This window comes from Guillardia theta, assembly GCF_000315625.1.
Source record: "Guillardia theta CCMP2712 unplaced genomic scaffold GUITHscaffold_209, whole genome shotgun sequence".
Lineage (NCBI taxonomy): Eukaryota > Cryptophyceae > Pyrenomonadales > Geminigeraceae > Guillardia > Guillardia theta.
Window position 1 is genome coordinate 6682 of NW_005434467.1, and position 20883 is coordinate 27564.

General features: G+C 57.2%; 4 protein-coding genes across 4 annotated transcripts; 1 reads left to right on the forward strand and 3 right to left on the reverse strand.

Moving 5' to 3' along the window:
• Positions 1-208: 208 nt before the first annotated feature.
• On the reverse strand, positions 209-742 carry GUITHDRAFT_45169 (hypothetical protein; the record flags this gene model as incomplete). The annotated part of the gene is made up of 1 exon (XM_005819711.1): positions 209-742. A coding segment is annotated over one exon (534 nt), but the record flags the coding sequence as incomplete, so codon positions are not given.
• Positions 743-3898: 3156 nt separating this feature from the next.
• Positions 3899-16516, forward strand: GUITHDRAFT_121017 (hypothetical protein; the record flags this gene model as incomplete). Its single annotated transcript, XM_005819712.1, has 3 exons — positions 3899-3913; positions 3962-16401; positions 16465-16516. The coding sequence occupies 3 exons, from the start codon at positions 3899-3901 to the stop codon at positions 16514-16516; spliced, it is 12507 nt and encodes a 4168-aa protein (XP_005819769.1).
• A 3112-nt stretch (positions 16517-19628) lies between these two features.
• On the reverse strand, positions 19629-20081 carry GUITHDRAFT_47156 (hypothetical protein; the record flags this gene model as incomplete). The annotated part of the gene is made up of 1 exon (XM_005819713.1): positions 19629-20081. A coding segment is annotated over one exon (453 nt), but the record flags the coding sequence as incomplete, so codon positions are not given.
• A 351-nt stretch (positions 20082-20432) lies between these two features.
• On the reverse strand, positions 20433-20660 carry GUITHDRAFT_81995 (hypothetical protein; the record flags this gene model as incomplete). Its single annotated transcript, XM_005819714.1, has 1 exon — positions 20433-20660. A coding segment is annotated over one exon (228 nt), but the record flags the coding sequence as incomplete, so codon positions are not given.
• Between the last annotated feature and the right edge of the window lie 223 nt (positions 20661-20883).

Below are 20883 nucleotides of genomic sequence, written 5' to 3' on the forward strand. Positions count from 1 at the left end.
ACGGACAAGGAGGGGTGGGGGTCATGGAAGAGCGTCAGAGTAGGGGGTGATGTAGGGGAGGTAGTAGTGATAGAGGAGAAGATAAGAGAGGAACTTGAACAAGGAGAGACAAGCTTGCCCGCCGGCTTTTGATCACCAAAAGATGATACTTGAACCGTAAAAATCTTGTAACCAGAGATTGCTGTCGCGAGGGTGGAACATCCGTTTCAAGGCATTTGAAGAGGTTGTGCAGTCTTATCTTGCTCACCGATGCACAAGTGAGCTTGCTCACCGACCCACAAGTGAGCTTGCTCACCGATGCACAAGTGAAGTTGCTCACCGACCCACAAGTGAGCTTGCTCACCGATGCACAAGTGAGCTTGCTCACCGACCCACAAGTGAGCTTGCTCACCGATCCACAAGTGAGCTTGCTCACCGACCCACAAGTGAGCTTGCTCACCGACCCACAAGTGAGCTTGCTCACCGATGCACAAGTGAGCTTGCTCACCGATGCACAAGTGAGCTTGCTCACCGATGCACAAGTGAGCTTGCTCACCGATGCACAAGTGAGCTTGCTCACCGATGCACAAGTGAGCTTGCTCACCGATGCACAAGTGAGCTTGATCACCGATCCACAAGTGAGCTTGCTCACCGATGCACAAGTGAGCTTGCTCACCGATGCACAAGTGAGCTTGCTCACCGATGCACAAGTGAAGTTGCTCACCGATGCACAAGTGAGCTTGCTCACCGATCCACAAGTAGCTCCGGCAGTCTCTCATGTGTAAGGCTAGCCACCAGTAGCTCTGTGACATCAACACGTCCCTCGATCGCAGTCTCCAGGGAGTTGCTGATTTGATCCTACTCAAAGCTGACGATCAAGAGACTTGAAATAACAGTCAGACTCGGAATCGACTAGTAGCTCCCAGTGTTTTCCGGCAACTTCATGTCCGGTCCGCAGTGTAGCTGATGTCCGACCGACCAATCTGGCTGGGGAGAGGCTTGTTTTTCCTAGAGTGCATCCGAAGATGGATCAAACAGATTGTGGCTGGGATACTAGTGATAGGGCTGACTTGAAACAACTTGCGGCTAGAGAGAGAGCCTGATTGAAGAGAAGAGTCATCCGAATGTGTGTAACGAGACTTGATGGGATTGCACGAGTTTGCAGCAGAAACGAAAAAACACCAACAAAGAGAAACTGCAGAAAAGGACCTCCGAGTGTACCGGCAGACACTCGCCAACCTACTTGGCTCAACGCCGAGGACCGAGCTCAGGAGTACCCGTAGTCAGGTCAGACTGTTAGGCTAGATAGCACCCGGGTGTGTAGACAGGTCATAGGCTACTAGGATGTCTCGCGAGGTCTTCTCTGGCAAGGGATCGAGTGAGACCGGGGTACCCCTTAATGAAAGTTGGCGTGTATGGACTATGGTGGAGGGGTGGCTTCGGCCCTGTGGTGGGGGAGGGGGTGGTGCTGAGGAATGGATCTGGTCTTGTGCTGACCGCTGACGTGGCTATCAAAGACCACCATCAGAAGCATGACGACTGAGTCACTCTCTTTCCTCTCTCATGGACGCGATTCCAACCCCCCCGATGTGTTCATCCATCATCACATGCGACAAGACAAGGTCTGCAGCCTCTTCCTCCTGAATGAACACTTGCTTTCCTTTCTCTCCTCCCATGCATCTCTCCCTCGCATCCATCACGCCATCTTGCTCTAGAGTCACTTTGCTCGGACTCTTGTTTGTCTTGGCAACACCTTCTTCCACTCTCTCGTGTGAGACGCTGTCATCGGTCACCTGACGCCGCGCGTCGACCCGAGACGAAGAGACAAGTTGGTTCGTGCCGAGCATCGTCTCTTAGAGTATGTGTGTCGTGGGCATTCATGACCATTTTGAACAAATAACCCCTAAAAGTTCAGATTCTGCTGTAAAATTCTGAACTTTTATGCCATAAATGTTCAGATTCTGGCAAATCGTTAATGATTGTTCAGCTGATGACCTCCCCCAATATCTAGCTATATGTCCGTAGAACCTCTATGAATAGATGTGGCCCGGGGAGATGGAGAGCTCATGCCGCTGTGCGATGTCGTCGTGACCATTCGTGACCAAAAGGAACAAATAGGGGGTTATTTGTCAGCTCTTACAATGGTCTGAATAAATGCTTTCGTGACCATTCGTGACCAAAAGGAACAAATAGGGGCTTATTTGTCAGCCCTCTAAATGTCCGAAGAAGCAATGTATAAAACACCGTATGTAATCAATATAAGGGCCTTGACTAGGTCATACAGGGATTCAGCGGCTATGTTCTGATGTTGTGCTTATGTGATTCATAGATATCACACATAAAACCTGTTATGCTCTTAAATGTTCTGATGTTTTAGTATGATATTGCTGATTATACAATATCAGATACGAAAGTAAGGCGCCAACCTCACAAATCACATCTAGTGTTTGTTACCATATCACTTGTGTATCTCGTCAGATAATGCCCACGACACACCTACTCTAAGAGGCGTAACTACTAACATGTGAGCATCCTATGATGTCTGATTGACTCTAACTTCCGATTAACCTTTTAACGCTCACACATACCCCTTTGAGCTACTAAGTGATTGACGCAAACTTCCGATTAACCTTTTAACGCTCACACATACCCCTTTGAGCTACTAAGTCATTTATTTCTTCAACATTGTTTGATTGTTTAGTAGTGAATGAACTAAGGATAAGGGGGGTCAAGGATAAGGGGGGGTATTTGGTAAGTGTTTGGACCTTTTGTGATGGATTTGTAAAATACTTTTCAAAACCCCCCCTTATCCTTACCCCCCCTTATCCTTGGTTGTTTTATTACTATCTTTTTTTTCAAGAGGGGAAAAACATATTCAATAGAGGATAATAGCATCATCTATACTTACTCGCCCTATTAATCATATACCGCATGCGGCATCATCTACCTCAGGCATCATCTTCATCTTCTCCCTCAGGCATCATCTTCATCTTCTCCCTCCTCTTCATCCAACGAACCATACTCTATCTCTTGCCTAAATTTTATATCTCCTTACCATAGAACTACATATGGCAAGTGACAACCGAGTCCGTGGAGAGTACCGAGATTATATGGCCTTCCTCAGGACTTTCACAGACCGAGTGTTCAGAAACAAGTTTCTCGTTCAGCAGCTGCTTCAAGAACAAATCATAACAGAAGAGGAACTCCAATTTTATGAGAGCTCGCGCTTCACAGCAAAACAAAGGAAGAACAAGGGCTTGATTCAAGTCCATAGAAGAGACACTAGGCTATTCTTTGTTAATCTTGACTGTAAGACTAGAAGAATTGAAATTGAGCGATGACATGAAAGCGCAACGTGCAACCTACGGCAATTGAAAGAAGGGTCAATCAGAGTTGATTCTGTTTAGTGGTGTATCCATTGTTAGTTGCTTACCTGTGCGTGGAAATTTCATCTTGTCTTCGAAGCATGTTTGCAAGTACACTCGCGGATTGTTTGAACCAAGGGCACATATCCCAGTACACGATGGATGATTCAAACCTTGGTCCAACCTGTAGAGTTGAGAAAGAAGCTCGATCATCTCTTACAGGTATGATATGAGATCTTCATCTCATTCCTATCGTCTCTCAATATCAAGGTTCATCCTTGCGAGTAAGGGGGCTACCCCCCACCCCTATGGCACACCCTCAAACGGAGGGGTTCTCTGAAGTGGAAGTTCCGACCCTGCGGGGCAGACCACCCCTCAATTAAGACGCCAACTTCCAACAAGGTCTGAACATGGTACCACCCCATCTTACTGAGAGCTATAGCGAACAGCTGACTACCGGTGCTCCTGAGCTCGAATCGCACTTGAATCCAAGTCCAGTTGGCGCACACCGACATTTTTAATTGGTGGGTCTGCCTTTGTCCTCCCCTACCGACATGTCTGTGCTACAGGTGCTGCTGTCCTGCTTGCGACGAGCTCCCATGCTGACTTGCCTTCAGGCGATCTTGCTCCTCGCACTCTCCATCAGCTGTCCTGCGCATGCTGCTGTCGTCTTACAGTCTGGAGTGAAGTACACAGTCGCTGAGACGGCCCAGCTTCAGATGGAAGGAGGCACGTCGGACCTGAAAGCGACAGACCTCAAGATCTACTGGGGGTCGCTGGGAGCTTGGAGCGAAGGGAATGACATTCTTGCATCGGATACCGTCATTGAAGTTTATCTCCCGCGCTTTTCAGGAGGATCGAACCTCTTCGGCGCATACAGATCTGGCAGCGCAGAGACAAGCGTCATGTGGATGAAGCAAGGTCAAGTCGTCACCATATCCGAGAGCGTGTCCAAGCCATGGGCAGCAGGTCTCCCTGTGTCAAGCCAGTCTTCGCTCGAGGCTGGTCCGGGGGTGGGAGGATGCTTTGGGATCACCCAGGACCTTTCGTCGAACGCTTTCGATCTCAAGCAGCTCCAAGCAAACTCCTTCTCCATGTGTCATTGGGACTCACAGAAAGAGACGCTCCGTCTCCTCATGTCCTCATCGCAGCCCATCACAGGCGTGTACATCAGCAAGGTTTCCTTGTATCAGAACTATGACGTTCACGGCAAGCAGAACGGGCTGGGCCCTCTGCCGCCCATTGGAGGGATAGACGAGCACTGGTATCAGCTAGCGAATGTGGCCGTGTATCAGGCATCTGGATCTTCACGAGGCTGTGCGGTGAAGGCGATCAGTGACTTTCCGTCGACGCCTTGCACTAGCGATCTCTTGGTGTATCAAGTTCCCTTCGACCAGTATCGCTCAGTGAGGTTCGGTACGGACCTGCCTCCCATCCCTACAAGAATTGGAGCAGGAGCCGTCGGCACCGTAGCTCCTCCAGCCTTCGTCTATGCGGCAGCGTCAGGCAACAATGATGGGCCCAATCAAGCTGTCTGCATCACCGTCACTCTGATCAGCTCGGCCACCCTCTTCTCGGCTGGCGTCAATCCCACCACCATCACTCTCACCGGACTGACGGGAGCCTCGACCACCAGTCAGCCCGTGCGGCTCTTTCAGAACAAGTGTCAATGCCAAGGCTCAAGCCCGGTGCAGGACTTGATGCCTGCGAGGTTTCGAACGTCCACCACCGCCAACACCGTCGGGTCAGCAGACTTCAAGGCTGACGGGACCCTGACCTTTCAGCTCATACCCGGGCATTACATCCAAGCTGGAGAGGTGCTGACCTTGTCCTTCAGTCTTGTGACGGGTGCCAACCCTCAGTCGTCTCGAGACCTCAAAGTGTCAATGTCCGGGCAGGCGTGTCTGACCAATGACTTCTGTACGTTACCCAAGTCTGTAGCGATCACGGTTGCGCCGACCTCGTTTGACTCGTCGTCGAGGATCTTGGAGGTGGTGGGCAAGAAGCTGAGGGTGTCGATGTTTCAAAGCTCAAGCGACCCTGGCTCACTGACCAACCTCTTTGTGACGCTCCGGCCCAACTTCAACGTCGAGGTAGGGTCGGTCATCAGCATTCAGGGCCTCTGTGGCTCGCAGAGCAACTCAGCCTATGTCTCTCTAGTCAGCAACAGGCTCAACGGCGGGACGCCGCTGACCGACACATGTACTGGAAACCCGACCGAGGTCGACCTCGCGGACTACTGGCCAGGCTCAAGGCTGGACTGGAGTGGCGGGGGACCTCTCAAGATCACTGTGGCGAGCAGCTTGAGTCTCGTCGCTCGCGGTACTTACGCTCTGTCATGGACTTGGCGGAACCTGGACTTGGCTCACCCGGCGTGCTCGATGACTGTCAGTATGCAGAAAGGAGGAGACGTGGTGAGCGCGGAGGCTGTGGAGAACATCGGCAACACATTCGGCACGGTGCTGAGTCCTGGGTTTATCAAGTACAAGATCAGACAATCGACTACCCGTCCTGACGTTGCCAACTACATCTGCGTGACGCTGAGAAGCAACTTTCGTGTTTCCACGCTCTCCAACACCCAAGGTCAGAACAACCTGGCCCAGATTACTATCTCAGGCCTACAGGGATCTCAAACGACAACAGCGCTGTTCGTGAAGGCTTGTCCGTCATACGACTGGAGCTTGATGCAGCTACAGCCCGAGTCTGATCCGCCAACAGCTCACTTCATCGACAAGATTACGGGAGGTACACTCCATCATACGACAAGCTGGTCGTCTGGATCAGCCGTCCTGACCGTCAACCAGGACGATGCTGCGAATCAGATGTATTACTCCATCCCTCAGCAGCAGGACATTGTGTTCGCTCTCAGGCTGAAGAACCCTAAGGTGTCCAACCCTTGTCAAGCAGTGACTATGCGCTTCTCTGGTGTTGGCCCTGGCAACCGCTTGGTCACGCAAACGGTCAACATGGTGCAGAACCGTGTCGATAGAGCCCTCGAGGACGGCGAGACAGATGGAGACGTGTGCGTGCTCAAGACGTACGATTACAGCTTCCTGACTCGAGTCATCGCCCAGTCAACCTCGGTCGTACAGGAGAAGAACGTCATTACTGTCACCTTGAGGTCTAACATGGACCTGTTGAGCTCCGTCTACAGTCCTCAGATCACCATCTCTGGTCTCACAGGAGCAGACACAGCCGTGACGGCCTTGTCTGCTGCTGCCATCACAAACCAGTACTTCCCCAACATCCAGAAGTCGAGCTGGGATAAAGCACGAGGAGTGCTTGTAGTCACTCTTGCTCCAGGAGCTTGCCAGCTGCCTGTCAAGGGTCGACCGTCTAATTGCATGCATGCTGGCTGGACATATGCATGGAGTTACACCTTGACGAATGGCGTGACGGAGCAGGCCAGCCCTTCTGTCTCCGTGTCATGTCAGTTTGCTGAGAACAAGCTGTCGAGCCCACAGCTTATGGCGTCACCGATGCGCAAAGACTTGCACGCTCTCTACTTGACGAGGCAGCTGCTCAACAAGTATGACATCGGGCAGTTGAGTCCAGCTCCTGGAGCTGTCAACCCTGTTTGCATTACCTTGAGGCCCAGCAAGTCTATCAATGCGCCGACGACCTTCACTCTGACGGGCTTGGACATGTTCTCTTCCGGTACCAAAGTAGCCTTGTACGATCAGTATGGGGTATCGCCTCTTACCAGCGGGCTGTTCCAGACAGTTGGGGCTAGCCCGCAAGACAACTACGCGACGTATGACAAGTCAACGATACAGTTTCAGCTGGGCCCGTCAAAGTCGCTGCAGCAGAACTCCAAGTACAAGTTTTGTTTCCAGCTCACCAACGTCATGACAGGACAAGCGACCTGCCCTCAGGTCTCGCTGACAGTAGATTCACCGTCTGCACCTGCCGTGTACCGAGGAGCTCAGTCGTATCTCTGCAACAATGATGTGACCAGGAAGGTAGCCGGCTACACGTCTGAGCCGTCAGGGTGTGCGGGCTACATCTCAGATCGCAAGTTCATATCGTCCAACATCAGGTCGGGATCGAATGTGACAGGCAGCACAGTCTGGTTGACGATGGAGCTACAGCCTAACTATCCTCTCGCCTCGGGTCAGACTATCACAGTCGGATCGTTCATCAGCATGAAGAACGCTGGATCATCGGACATCCCATGTGCAATAGCCAGGAACGGGCAGGTTGTAAATGCCGCTACCAACAAGCATCGTGCCAACGGGATAGCGCCTCCGGCTGTGTTCAACAGCGTATGCAAGTACCTCGACAACACGATACAGATCTCGTACACCGGGGCGTCAACGCAGTACTCATCTTCCGTCTACGACCCGTTCTACAACGTCAATGCTCGCCGGTCCAAGGGCCTGTACAAGGTGGAGGTCACAGCGGGAGGGTCAGGGTATCAGTCTGCCAGTGTCATCATATGCGACGTTACGCCTGGAGCTGAGTTCTGGACGAAGCCGACTTGCACAGCTGCTGGGGTAGTGTTTGCTGCCGGCAGCTCTGCCTCAGCAGCCGCGACCGTGATCTCCGGCACCGTCACGTCCATCAGCCTGACAGCGCCTGGCTCAGGCTACACGATGCGTCCTCAAGTCTTGATCGTCGACTCCTCGGGCTCCGGGAGCGGCGCGCGAGCAGAAGCGTTCATCTACGATCGCTCCATCTACACAGTCCAGCTGCAGCTGGTCAACCAGGGCACTGCCGCCAGCGCTCAAGCTCTGACGGTCAAGTCGGGCTCATCATTTGTGTCTGCGACTCTAGACAGTGGTTACGAGGTCCGAGCAAAGTCCAGCATGCAGCTCCAGGAGCAGTCCAGCAGAGATGTCGTGTTCACGGTCACTCCCGAGCATAACCTCTACGAAGGCGACATGCTCCTCGTCAACCTGCCTGCCTACGACGTTGTCACGGGTCCCATCTTCGGCGTGACCTCGTCGCCCAACCCAGCCTTCACCACCTTCACCACGCAGCTGGAGTGGGAGCTCAATTACTACCAGGAGGATCGCGCTCGAGCATACATCAGCAACGGCTGGGTGGCCGACGGGAACAGGCATCGGTCAGGAGACGGAGACGTGGACGGCTTGTTTGTGCTGTCGCGGGATGACGATGGCTACAACAAGAACAAGGACCTCTGCTGGAGCCGCGTGTCCTGCCCGTGGGGCCTTCCGGACAGCGACATGACCTTCGCGGGTCCATCAAAGACGCTGGTGCTGACCAAGGTGACCAACGGAGCCTCGTCGTCTCTAGGGTACACACAGGACATCTGCTACAGGAACACCAGCGTCAACCTCCTTCAACCGTCGGACTATGTCGGCATGCAGCTCAAGTGCCGTAACAACCAGCACACGGTGACAGCCGGCGGTCAGGTCACAAGCGTGCGAGTGCGGCACGGGGGCCTTGTGGTCATCAACGGGAGATACTCGGAGAGCTCGGGAGTATCAGGAGCCGCGCCGACGTTTGTGGCATCTGGCGCGACAGATCAGGCGACGGGGACGCTGCTCTACCAGGTGGTGGGAGTCCAGTACGTGTCAGGCAGCTCGTTGGCAGCAGGCGACATGATCGTCTTCGATTCTACCTACCAAGTCCTGCAGGCGAATGCTACCATCTCTTCTCTCTACAGCACCAGCCCAGCTGTGCATGTCACTGCCCCCGGGCTGTACTCCGGATATCCTTATGCGACCGTGTCTGGGAAGAACACCCAGCTGCGAGTGCTTGTCTCTGTGGCGAGTGCCAGCCTGACGTCTCAAGGCAGCGGATACACGTCCATCCCCACCATCACCACCTCGCTCAAGCCAAGTGTCGGCCTGCCCTCGACAGTGCAGCAACTTGAGCTTCCAGTGTTTGACGTCTCCTTGACCAACGTGACGAGCACCGTTGTCACCCAGTCTATCCTCGACTACAACCCAGCTAGACAGTGCTTCGTGGTGGCTGAAGAGTTTCCGACTTCCTTCTTGAGCGACTGTCAGGTCGTGCCCAAGGAGCAGGTCGGTCGGTACACCGGCATGACAGCGATGATCGGGTCCAGCGAGTACGTCATCAAGCAGGGAGCAGGCGGCGTCTACTGGGTGGCAGACCTCAAGGGCAACAAGCCTAGAAGCATCGACCTGGCCAACAAGCCCTACACCATCTACACGCAGCTGCAGCTGCAGGTGGCGAAGGGCAAGTGGATCCGACAGGGCGAGAGCGTCAGCATCAGCATCCCCAGCTACCGGTTCAAGTCGGTCCCTAGCAACCCCAACGCGTTCGTCACTCCCTCTACAGATGACGCCTCCAAGACCATCCGAGAGAGGACGAGGTTTCAGTTTGCGACGCCCATCAGCTTTCGCAACGTCCGGCTAGCGGGCGCTGCTGCTTCGCGGATGCTTGTGCTCGGCGGTGCCATGTCGTCAGGCGACACCTGCACCATCCAGGGAAGTGACATCGAGAGACCCCAGGCGTCCGACGGGGTGACGGTCAACCATGCTGAAACCATGACAAGCGTCGGAGGGAGCGTGCCTGTGTTTGCTCCTCCTTCTACTTGGGGCTCGGGCTATCTCCGACCCGGGAGGTTCTACGGCACCTGTGCCTCTGGCAGGCGCTTGTCGGGCGTGTTCATGCTCGAGGGGCAGCGGACTGGCATCGAGCGGATCGAGATCGTGACTCCAGGAACAAGCTGCAGCGCTAACGTCCAGGTCACCATCTCAAGTCCCGACAAGGACGGGGTGACTGATGGGCTGACCAACACCCCGGTCTGTCCGTCCGACAGCTCTCTATGCTCTCAGGCTACTGCAGTCGCGACTGTCAGCGGAGGGTCCATCACCAGCATCTCCCTCACCAGCGCGGGGAGTGGGTACTTCTTCCCGCCTACCGTGACGCTTACGAACCCCAGCTCCAACACGCCTTGTGACGCCTTTGCCATCGCGCACTTGTCTCACAACTTCACCTCTCGTCTGCGGGTGACAGCTGACTCCAACCTGATGATGTACCACCCCCAGCGAGATCACTTCGACTCCCTTACTGGCCTGCACTCGACCGTCTTCCCCGCGGTCGCTCTCTACAAGCGATACGATGCGAGGAAGTCCAACGCTGAGGTCGGAACAGGATACGTGGCGGCGATAGTCGTGACGTCTCTACCGCCGTCGTCTTGCACAGGACACATCACCATCGAGCCTCCGCCCTCAGGCAGGACCGCGAGGGCTAAAACAGCTGCCAACGGCGGCGTCACCTCGATCGAGGTCATCGACGGAGGGTCCGGGTACGAGTATCCGCCAGCTGTGACCCTGCCGTGCACAGACGGCAGCGCCCGGGCGATCCTAGGCTTCGCGACCTCAGACGTTCACATGGCCGGCTCGAGAGCCTCCTCCTACACTGGCATGCAGTTGGCGCTGCTGACGTCATCGTCGAAGGCTCCCGCCTTCCGCTCTACCATGGACTCGCCGGTGGTGGTCGGCTTCAACAAGGCTTGCAGCACTGCAGTCACGCAGACGATGCTGAGGGCAGGCGGCTCGTGGAACAGCTCTCGAGTCACAGCAGTGACGGTCCCGCAGCAGGGGGTGTCGGGGTTTGCGTTCGGGTTCACAAACGTGAAGATAAGCCCGTCAGCTATCAACGCCAACGGTCTGGTCGACGCTCATGCCGACGCCTTGGCGGTCCCCACCTGGTCCTTTCCTGTGTCGGGGTCGAGGCTTGTCAGCGGGGAGCTTGGGGTAGTGCACTACAACGGGCCTACGACCGTGAGTAATCTCTTCAGCTGCGATGAGTCGGTGCTGGTGTTCAGCTCTCCGCAGCGGCCAGGAGGGCAGGTGCTCAAGATCAAAGTCTCTCAAGCTGCGGGCGCGAGCCTTCCCAGCTACGAGATCGTACAGCAGGGTCAAGGGTACGCCAACATCCCCATCGTTGTCGACATGGAGTTTAGCGTCGGAGGGGCGGTCAAGAGCTACCGACAAGACTTTGCGGACCTGAGCAGCAGCCAGCAGACGCTCTGCAAGCCTTCCTTCTTCTCGCTCAACACGGCGTATCAGGGCACCAACGTCTACTCGGGCTTCGTCATAGCCTCAGGCACTTCAGCACAGCAGACAGGCCTGACTCTCGACGGAGCTCTCATCACCCACGAGGGATACGGATACCAGAGCTCGGGCTCCGGACCCATCGCGACCTTCAGCTGCAGCGGATGCTCCAGCAGCGCCTGTGCTGACAAGAGCGCCAACTCCATCGCCAACCAGGTGTGCACTGCCTCAGAGCTTCAGGTGGAGGCGACGGTGAGCGGAGAGTGCTCGGGCTCGTGCGAGCAGTCGGTAGCGACCAGCGCCTTCTTCTCGCCCAGCAACCGCAACGGGCTGCAAGTCTGCTCGCCGGCGGACGGAGCGGCAGGAGACTACAGGACGCGCAAGACGCTGCAGATGCGCGTGTCGAGCGGGCCGTCGGCGTACTCCTCCAGCAACGTCTACACGGCAAGACGCAGCCAGGGCTTCCAAGGCCCGCGAGGCTCCTTGATCTTCAAGATCACAGCTAACGAGGCGTTCGCGTCCGCCTCGCTCTGTCAGCCCCCGCGCGTCCTCGTGGAGCCTCCCCCCTCAGGCGGAGTGCAGGCAGAGGTCTTGCTCGACTACATCGACACCAGCTCGGACCCCTACACCAACGGCCCGTCTGCGAGCTCGACAGCAGCCAGCAAGGGCTTCGCTGCCGACGCTGCTCCCTACCAGTATGTGCTCAAAGTCATCAACGCAGGGTCCGGCTACTTGACCGCTCCGTGCATGAACGTCGTCGCTCTGCCCGGGTTGCTGCCGGCGTGCCCAGCTCCCACTCTTGGCGCTTACCCGAGAAGTGGGATGGTCGCGTCTCGGGTCGAGCTCGTGAGGAACATCTCGCTGCCAGAGCTCAACCAGGGCGCCGCAAACGTCCAGCCGACTTGCAGCAGCGGGTCGTTTGTTGTCAAGTCTCTCTGCCCGGGCTCCAACCCCTGCACAAGCGCCTACTCGCAAGCAGAGCTCAACCCGCTGCCTTCCTGCTCAGGCTCCTCGCAGTGCAGCGCATGTGCTACGTTCCCTTGCCCCGCCCGCACCTGCGCGGCAGACAACTGTCCCTCCTACCTGTCGACAGTCCTTGATGCCTCGCTCTCGAGCGTGGTCGCTGATGAGGCGCTGGCAGCCATCGGGTGGGATGCTCGGACCCACCAGCCAGTCCTGCTCAACGCGGGCTTCGGCTTCTCTCCCAGCACGCCTAACCCGCTGAGGCTCGAGTTTCCTTCGGACGCAGGACAAGCGTATCCGTGCGCGGAGATTCTACTCTACTTCACCGACAGCCCCAGCTCAGACGCCCTTCAGCCGGGCCCTCTCTACTGGCCGGGCGACTTGTCCTTCGATCAGAGCTCTGTCCGAAACCTGGCGGGCCAGGTGACCGGAGTGGACTATCTGCTCAGACCCGGCTTCATCAACGCAGTCTACGGCTCGTTCAGCAACTTCCCTGTCACGACTCTTGTGGCTCTCAGAGACCAGGCGGCTCGTCGGCTCCTGCAGACCTCCAGGTCGGCTGTGCTGGAGGTGCAGTCAGTGTCGGGCTTCAAGGTCGGCGACTACATCCGGCTTGTGGATGAAGTCCTCATCGTGGACGCGATCAGCGTCCAGCAGAGCACTCTCACGGTCACTCGAGGGGCGCTGAACTCCAGCATAGCCTCGACCTTCGCCGCAGGCACCGTTGTCAGGACCTTCAACCCGGGCTCCGTGCTGCTCAAGAGCGTCGCAAGGGACGCGACCAGCATTGAGGTGTCAAACGCCGCCAAGTTCACGTCGGGCAGATACATCCAGGTAGAGAAGGAGGTCATGTACGTCACTGCCGTAGGAGCCTCGTCGTTGACTGTCCTTCGAGCACAAGAGGGGACGATCGCAGCCAGTCATGCCGCGTTCAAGGCGGTGGGGAACGTGCGACCCTCGCATAATTATCCGATCGTGCTGCAGGAAGCCGTGACGGCGAGTCAAACCTTCTTGACTGTATCGGACGCGAGCCTGTTGTTTGCGGGGGCCTTCATCCAGGTGCTGGACGAGATCATGAGAGTCACTTCGATATCCGGCGACAAACTTACCGTCCAGCGAGCGCAGGCAGGAACATCTGCGTCATCGCACCCGACGGTAGTGCTGGTAAAGCTGACAACTGAGGCGAGCCTGGGGCGTTCAATCTACAGGTCAAACATGGTACTGTTGACTACGATCAAATCTAGCGACACTGTCCTACGTTTGATGGACCCAGTCAAAGACACGCAGTCATCAGGCTTTCAGCCAGGCGACTATCTGCTGATCTATCACTATGCCTATGAGTACTGCATCGAGGATTCTTGTGCTCGACGGGCGGGATTTACCTCACCTAGTTATGAGGCGATGTTGGTATTGAGCGCTGAGACTTCTACTGTATCGGGGTATCTCTACCAGAACCTGACGGTCCAAAGAGCTCAGTTTGGATCATCTGCTCAAGAGTTCTTCCAAGGGATCTCAGTGAACTATCTATTCAGCCCACGTGTCCTTGAGCAGTCAATCGATAAGACGGCAACCAACGCAAACTTCTCAAACACTTACGGACTGCAAGCCGGAGATCTTCTGTGGGCTCTGACAGGTGTAAAAGCCCATGAAGGGGGCAATTTGGGGTACATAGAAGTGATGGAGTATCAGTCGGACGGCAGTGTGCGTCGAGAAATGATCCCTGAATGCACGATATATCAGATTCCCTTCTCGCTTTCGCAGGCTACCAGCGTGTCAGCGGGTGCGCTTGTGCAGACAATAGCGAAGCCTGCCTACTTCAACCCTCCATACATTATCGATTCCGATGATACATGGGTAACAATGTCGAGGACATCCGACTTTGCAGTTGGAGACATCGTGAGCGATGGCTCTTCAGCTCTCGAAGTGACAGCTATCAACACTGCAGACAGCAAAATCACATTAAAAAGATTGTTTGATGAAGATCAAGATCCTCCTTACACAGGGTACCTTGTGAAGATTGAGGGTCTGAGGCTCCTCAACTCAACTCTTGACACAGACGTTATGGACCCTTCTGACTCTGCTACCTTCAGCATCTCCTTGCACACTCTAGTCTCAGACTTCTACTCCCCGGGTGACTTCGTGTGGATATGCGACGGGTCTAGAGGCTTGTTTCGAGTACAAGCTGTCGGAGATTACTCCATGGACGTTACTCCATACAGTATTATTCAAGGAATATCATTCTCAAAAGACAAAGCAGTATTGTTCAAGTACGAGAGATTTGACGTTCTGAACGGTGACGCGTTATCCCCCGGTGACAGCGTCATGTTCACGTGGGGTTATGTCATATTCAAGTTGTTTGCTTCTGTCGATCTGTTAAACACGGGTGGCACAGCACAAGTCATCTCATCCTCTGCGAACGAAGTCCGCCTCACCTTCACCTCAGGAGGATATGGCCCAGACCATACTATTGCATGGTTTTATGACGTACATTTCACCCATCAGCTGCTGCCGATCTCCAAGAAGAGCTTCGCCACGTCCAAGCTTGCTCTAGACATTGACTCGACCGTAACGCGCGTCATCCTCTTCGACGCCTCCGGGTTCCTAGCCGGCGACAGCATCGTCATCGACGATGAGATCATGACCATAGACAACCTCAACGGCAACCTCCTCCATGTCTCTCGAGCTCAAGCAGGCACCGCTGCTGCCCCTCACAAGCTCGCTGCATCAGTCGCATGGACCGCTCCCATAGCCAAGACGTCCTCGCCAGTGTCTGCCGTAACTCCTATGACTCGGCGCGACCAGCACCTGAGATACATTGCCCAGCAGGGCTCCATCGCCCTTCCCAGCTCGATCTTGCAGGCCTCCAGCAGCTACCAAGACGTCTGGGCACAGCTCGACGAGGAGATCATCATGATCCGACAGCCCGCCTCAGGTGTCGTCCCCGAGGATGATCGCGGGCTGAGAGGAACGTCGGCGGCTGCTCACGTGACCAACACGCCCTACAACATCCCCAACGCGGTCTTCTCCTGGCAGCTCAACGTCAGGTCAAGTCTGCTGGGCTTGTCGGGCTTCTCAGCTCTGCCTGTGTACAGCATGAACGCTGCTGGAGTGATCGCAGTGTCAGGAGTCCACGTGCTGTCGGGAGGAGCCGGAGTGACAAGCCAGCCATCCTTCCAGCTGAGCCTCAACAGGTTCATCGACAGCGACGCCCAAGGGCAGGCGGTCGGAGGAGCGACTTACTCCTACCGCCCTCTGATCCAGCAGACTTACCTCGGGGTCGACCTGACAAACAAGTTCACCAAGAGACTCATCAGGCCAACTGTGACCTACCCCGTGACGTACCAGCCTTGGAGGTTCCCAGCAGACCCTCTCCACTTCCAGGACAGGATGGACGGGTATGACCCGAGCTCAGACAGCTCACTGCTGTCTCCTACCAACGGTTCCAACGCCATCAACGCCAGCTCTCCGATCCCTCACGAGCCAGGCTCGCCCGTGTTCGTGCTCGACTCCTTCGGTCAGATGCTCGGCGATCAGGCTGTACCCCAGCAGAGCCTGTCGGTGTCAGACGGCAGCGCGTACTCCTACTCCATCACCAGCAGACCGTCCGTGCTGGACTCTACCTGGAGCAGCCCGGCCCTGCTCATCGTGTCGACGTCATCGGCTACGACAGCCGACATGTACCTCAACGACACCATTGCGGGCTCCTACTCCAACGGTCAGAAGTCCGCTCTGCTTTCTGCCAGCAGCAGGATGTTCGCTTGGAAGACAGACCCGCGCAAGCTTGCTGTGATCGTCGGGGCCTCAGCAGCAGCCATGTCTACACAAGCAAATGCAAGCTCGTCGACGACTCCAGCAGGAGGTCAGAACATCGGAGCCATCATCGGAGGCGTCATCGGGGGCGTGGTAGGAGCAGCTCTGCTTGGCCTGCTCGCCTACAAGCTCCTCCTGCTCAAGGCCGTCGGCAAGGCAGTAGACGTGGAGATGGTGCCTGTCTACCTGCCTCAAGCCTATCCTGCCCTTGACGTGGAGTACGCCGCTGCAGCTCCGATGCCTGTTGCTACTCCAGCGTACGGCCAGCAGCCCATGGCTCTCGGCATGTGAGAAGCGCGGCTACTTGATGATCCAGCAGGCAGCGGCTGATGCTGCTGTCTGCCTCGTAGAGCTCGATACGAGCGATCCTTTCTATCGGATAAGAATGAAAATGATTTGTAGAATCAAGAGAGGAGGAGGTAGAGCTTGGGAGGTACGCGAGACTGACACAGCGAGGCAGGTAGCAAGAGATATGACACTCACTGCAGGACATCACAGGAACACCTTTTCAAGGGAGCGATGTTACTGAAAGAACATCACATCTTGGTAAGCACATGGATGGAATCCCTGAATGTATTCGAGGTTTGTCAGGGGCAAGCTGAATCTGAAAGAGGCAAGTCAAGCCAGACATCTGCCCAAGGTTTCTCAAAGCATGAGTGGATTCAGTCCATGCAGGAGAGGGTGTCGTCAAAACAGGCTCCTCCCTTCTATAGGTTTGAAGTCTCGAAGAGGAGAGGAGAGGAGAGAAGCGGAGAGGAGATCAGGAGAGGAGTCTAGTTACACTTCCTTGACCCCCACTTTCTTTCGTGCTTCTGGTTTCCAGGTGACTTCGGGGACTCTATGACCCCTTCCTCGGACGCATTGAACTGGCACCCACACGCGTCAACTTCCACAAATTGGATTGGTAGGGTGATGCAACCTGATAGTGAGAGGTCAGGGAGTGACGTCACCAGGCGAGGTAAAAATATAGAGAGACGCAACAAAGTTGAGACCAGGTCCTGATCTTCAGTATCCTACGGGTCATACAGATATGTTACTCAGAATACCAAAGTTTAGTGGAGTAAAAGCGAGCACTAGCCCGCATAGACAGACATGGGGGTGGAGGACAAGAAGAGCTGAGAGGTAGAGAGCAAGACGCGCTTCTATCAAGTACAATCAAGGCTGACCGCAACATTGACCGACAAGCTGAGAAAGCTTCAGCCCCCTGCTCGACGCTCGTCTCACCGCCAGCTCTTGCCCCTAGCAGCACGAACAAGCTCTGTCCCTTCCCCGCCATCCCCGCCTCCCCTCCAGCTGCACCACGACCCTCCCCATCACTCGGCATCGCGTCGCTCGAGCACGGACCTGAGCCGTCGGCCCGCCTCAGAAGCACGGGTGTCGGGGATGTTGGGAGGCAGGGCGGCGCCTCGGAGCCGTCGGATGCGTCGGATGTTGTACGAGTTGTCGCTAGCAAGGCTGCTCAGAGCCTCCATCGCGCTATCCTCCAACCACCCGCTGCCCTCATGCCTTTGCATCGCCCTCACTACCGCCTCGATCGCTCCCGCCTCCCGAGCCCGCGCCTGGCTGTCTGCCATGCCCTCCGTCATGCTGCGCAAGGCCTTGCATCCGTCACACTGTAGCCATCGGTCGTCTGCGTGCGTGGACATGGCGCTGACGACGGCCTCGATCGCTCCCGCCTCTCGAGCCCGCGCCTGGCTGTCCGCCATGCCCTCCGTCATGCTGCGCAAGGCCTTGCATCCGTCACGCGGTATCCACCAGTCGTCCGCGTGCGTGGACATGGCGCTGATGACGGCCTCGATCGCTCCCGCCTCCCGCGCCCGCGCCTGGCTGTCTGCCATGCCCTCCGTCATGCTGCGCAAGGCCTTGCATCCGTCACGCTGTATCCATCGGTCGTCCGCGTGTCTGGACATGGCGCTGACGACGGCCTCGATCGCTCCCGCCTCCCGCGCCCGCGCCTGGCTGTCAGCCATGCCCTCCGTCATGCTTTGAAGTGCTTGACATGCTGACCATTGCAAGTATCTCTCGTCCGCGTGCGTGGACATGGCGCTGACGACGGCCTCGATCGCTCCTGCCTCCCGCGCCCGCGCCTGGCTCTCTTTGATGTGACTCACTGTGTTTGTCACGGCCCTGCACGCAGTCTTCTGTACCCACCTGTCGTCCGTGTGCCTGGACATCGCCCTCACTACCGCCTCGATCGCTCCCGCCTCCCGCGCCCGCGCCTGGCTGTCTGCCATGCCCTCTGTCATACTTTCAAGTGCTTCGCAGGAAGATCCTTGTACCCCAGCGTCTTCCGCGTGCGTGGACATGGCGCTGACGACGGCCTCGATCGCTCCCGCCTGCATGGCCGGGAGCTTGTTCTGCTCGTGGCTCTCGGCTATCGCTGTCATCACCTCGCATAGACCTTGCTGTATCTTCGCGTTGCTCTGGTGCCTGGTCATGGCGCTGACGACAGCCTCGATCGCTTTCGCATCTCTCGCTGTGCCCTGGTATCGGAAGTACTGCAATGTGTACTTCAGGGCCTCACACGCAGCATGCTGTACTTTCAAGTCGTTCGCATAACTTGACATGGCGCTGACGACGACCTCGATCGCTCCCGCCTCTCGTGCTCGCACCTGGCTCTCATCGCTGAAGCTGACAGTGTAGTCCAGGGCCCAGCACGCAGCCTGCTGTACGCCCGCGTCGTTCGCGTGCGTGGTCATGGCGCTGACGACGGCCTCGATCGCTCCCGCCTCCCGCGCCTGCGCCTGGCTCTCGTCCCTGAAGCTGACAGTGTTCTTCAGAGCCTCGCACGCAGCCTGCTGTACGCCAGCGTCGTCTGCGTGCCTGGTCATGGCGCTGACGACGGCCTCGATCGCTCCCGCCTCTCGAGCCCGCGCCTGGCTCTCTTTGATGCGACTGACGGTATGTCTCAAGGCCCAGCACGCAGCCTGCTGTACGCCAGCGTCGTCCGCGTGCATGGACATGGCGCTGACGACGGCCTCGATCGCTCCCGCCTCTCGCGCCTTGACCTTGTCAGCCTCCCCGTTCTGAGCCATGCTGACCAAGGCTTCGCACGCAGCCTGCTGTACCTCCGCGAGAGCCTCGTACGTCCTCATCTCCTGCAACACCGCCTCTATGCTGTCGTCAGCTCCCGTCCTCAGCAGCCTCCATGCCTCCCTTGCCGGCTGCTCCGTCCTGCTTCCGTCTTGTGCCCCTAGCGCTGCCGACGCCCTGACCGGCAGCGCCTGAGCTCCTGTCCTCAGCGAGCTGAGAGCGTCGCTGCCCGTGGACTCCAAGGCGGTGCAAGCTGACTCTTGCAGCTCCACGAGCTCTCCGTACTTGCGCTTCCTGACTCTCCTCGCCACCGCCTCGATCCCTCCCCCCGCTGCCTCTCCGATCCTTCTCCATGCAGCTTCTGCGACTGGTTGCCGGCCCCTGCCCGCCGCTGTCCAGGCGTCCTGTCTGACCATGTCCATGCAGCAGCCCCCTCATTCCCCTCCGCTCCGGCTCTTCCTACAGCTACCGCAAGCTCGGCGAACCTCGGGCGGTCCTCCTCCCTCGTCGCCCAGCAGCTCTCCAGCAGGGCCCACAACCCGTCCGGGCATCCTCCGAGGAGGTGCTCTCGAGGAAGCCTCCCACCCCCGCACACATACCCGATCACAGTCGGGTCCGTCATGGGGTAGTAGGGGGTCATGCCCGAGGTCAGGATCTCCCAGCACGTGACCCCGTAGGCCCACACGTCGCTCTTCTCCGAGCACCGGCCTCTCTGCATGGACTCTGGGGGCATGTAGCGCACCGGCAGCGCTCGCCCCGCTACCCTCCCGTCACTCCCGTCCACCAGCTCCCCTGCCCGCCCGTACCCCGCCACCTTCACCGACGTCCTCCCCACGTCCTCCTTGTCGAAGCCCAAGACCAGCACGTGCCGAGCCGCGAGGTCCCGGTGCACGACCCGCTGCTCAGCCAGGTGCTCCATGCCCTGCGCGATCTGCTCCATCATCGCCGTCTGGTGCCCTCGCGTCACCTGCCCCGCCAGCCTCCCCAGCAGAGCCTCCCTCAGCGACCCCAGCTCGGCGAGCTCGGTCAGCAGCAGGGGACAGCCGTCGGCGTCGTGGCTCTGCCCCATGTAGCGTACAAGCCGAGGATGCGGCCCGAGTCTGAGCATGACCGCGGCTTGTCTGCCGCCGTCGTCTTGCCTGAGCTTGAGCACGGCTACCTTGATCTTGCCGGGCCCTGCCCTCCTTCCTTGCACGCGGAGGTGACCTATGTAGAGGGTCTGGGAGGAGCCTGCTGAGATAGGCTGCCGCTCCATCTCCACGTCATGTCTGGGGACGAGCAGCGCGTGTCGCTCCTGCCACTCCTGGATGGCGCTGCGGAGAGCGAGGTTGGGGACAAGGTGGTCGGAGGGGAGGAGGGCGCCGGTGAGGGGGCTGGAGAGACGATGGCGGAGCCAGGTCTCGATGGAGGACCTCTCGTAGGTGTGGCCATCGCAGCAGGTGACAGGGTCGGTCATGAGCGCCATGCTGATGGGGCAGATGAAGGACCGGAGCGCTCCCTGGTCCGCTGCCATGGCGGGGCCGAGGAGCGAGGGGAGGGGAGGGGAGGGGATAAAGGGGGTACGTGCAGCGAGGGAGCGAGGGGGTGCGAGGCCGGTCTAGGGACGGGTAGGGGGTGGTAAGAGGAGGGGAGAGGAGGGAGGAGGGGTGGTCCAAAAAAGAAAAGCTAATCCTACCAGCGGCTACGGGGGGAGTGTAAAACTAAAAAAAGAAGAATAAGTCTTGTTGCTGCCTTTT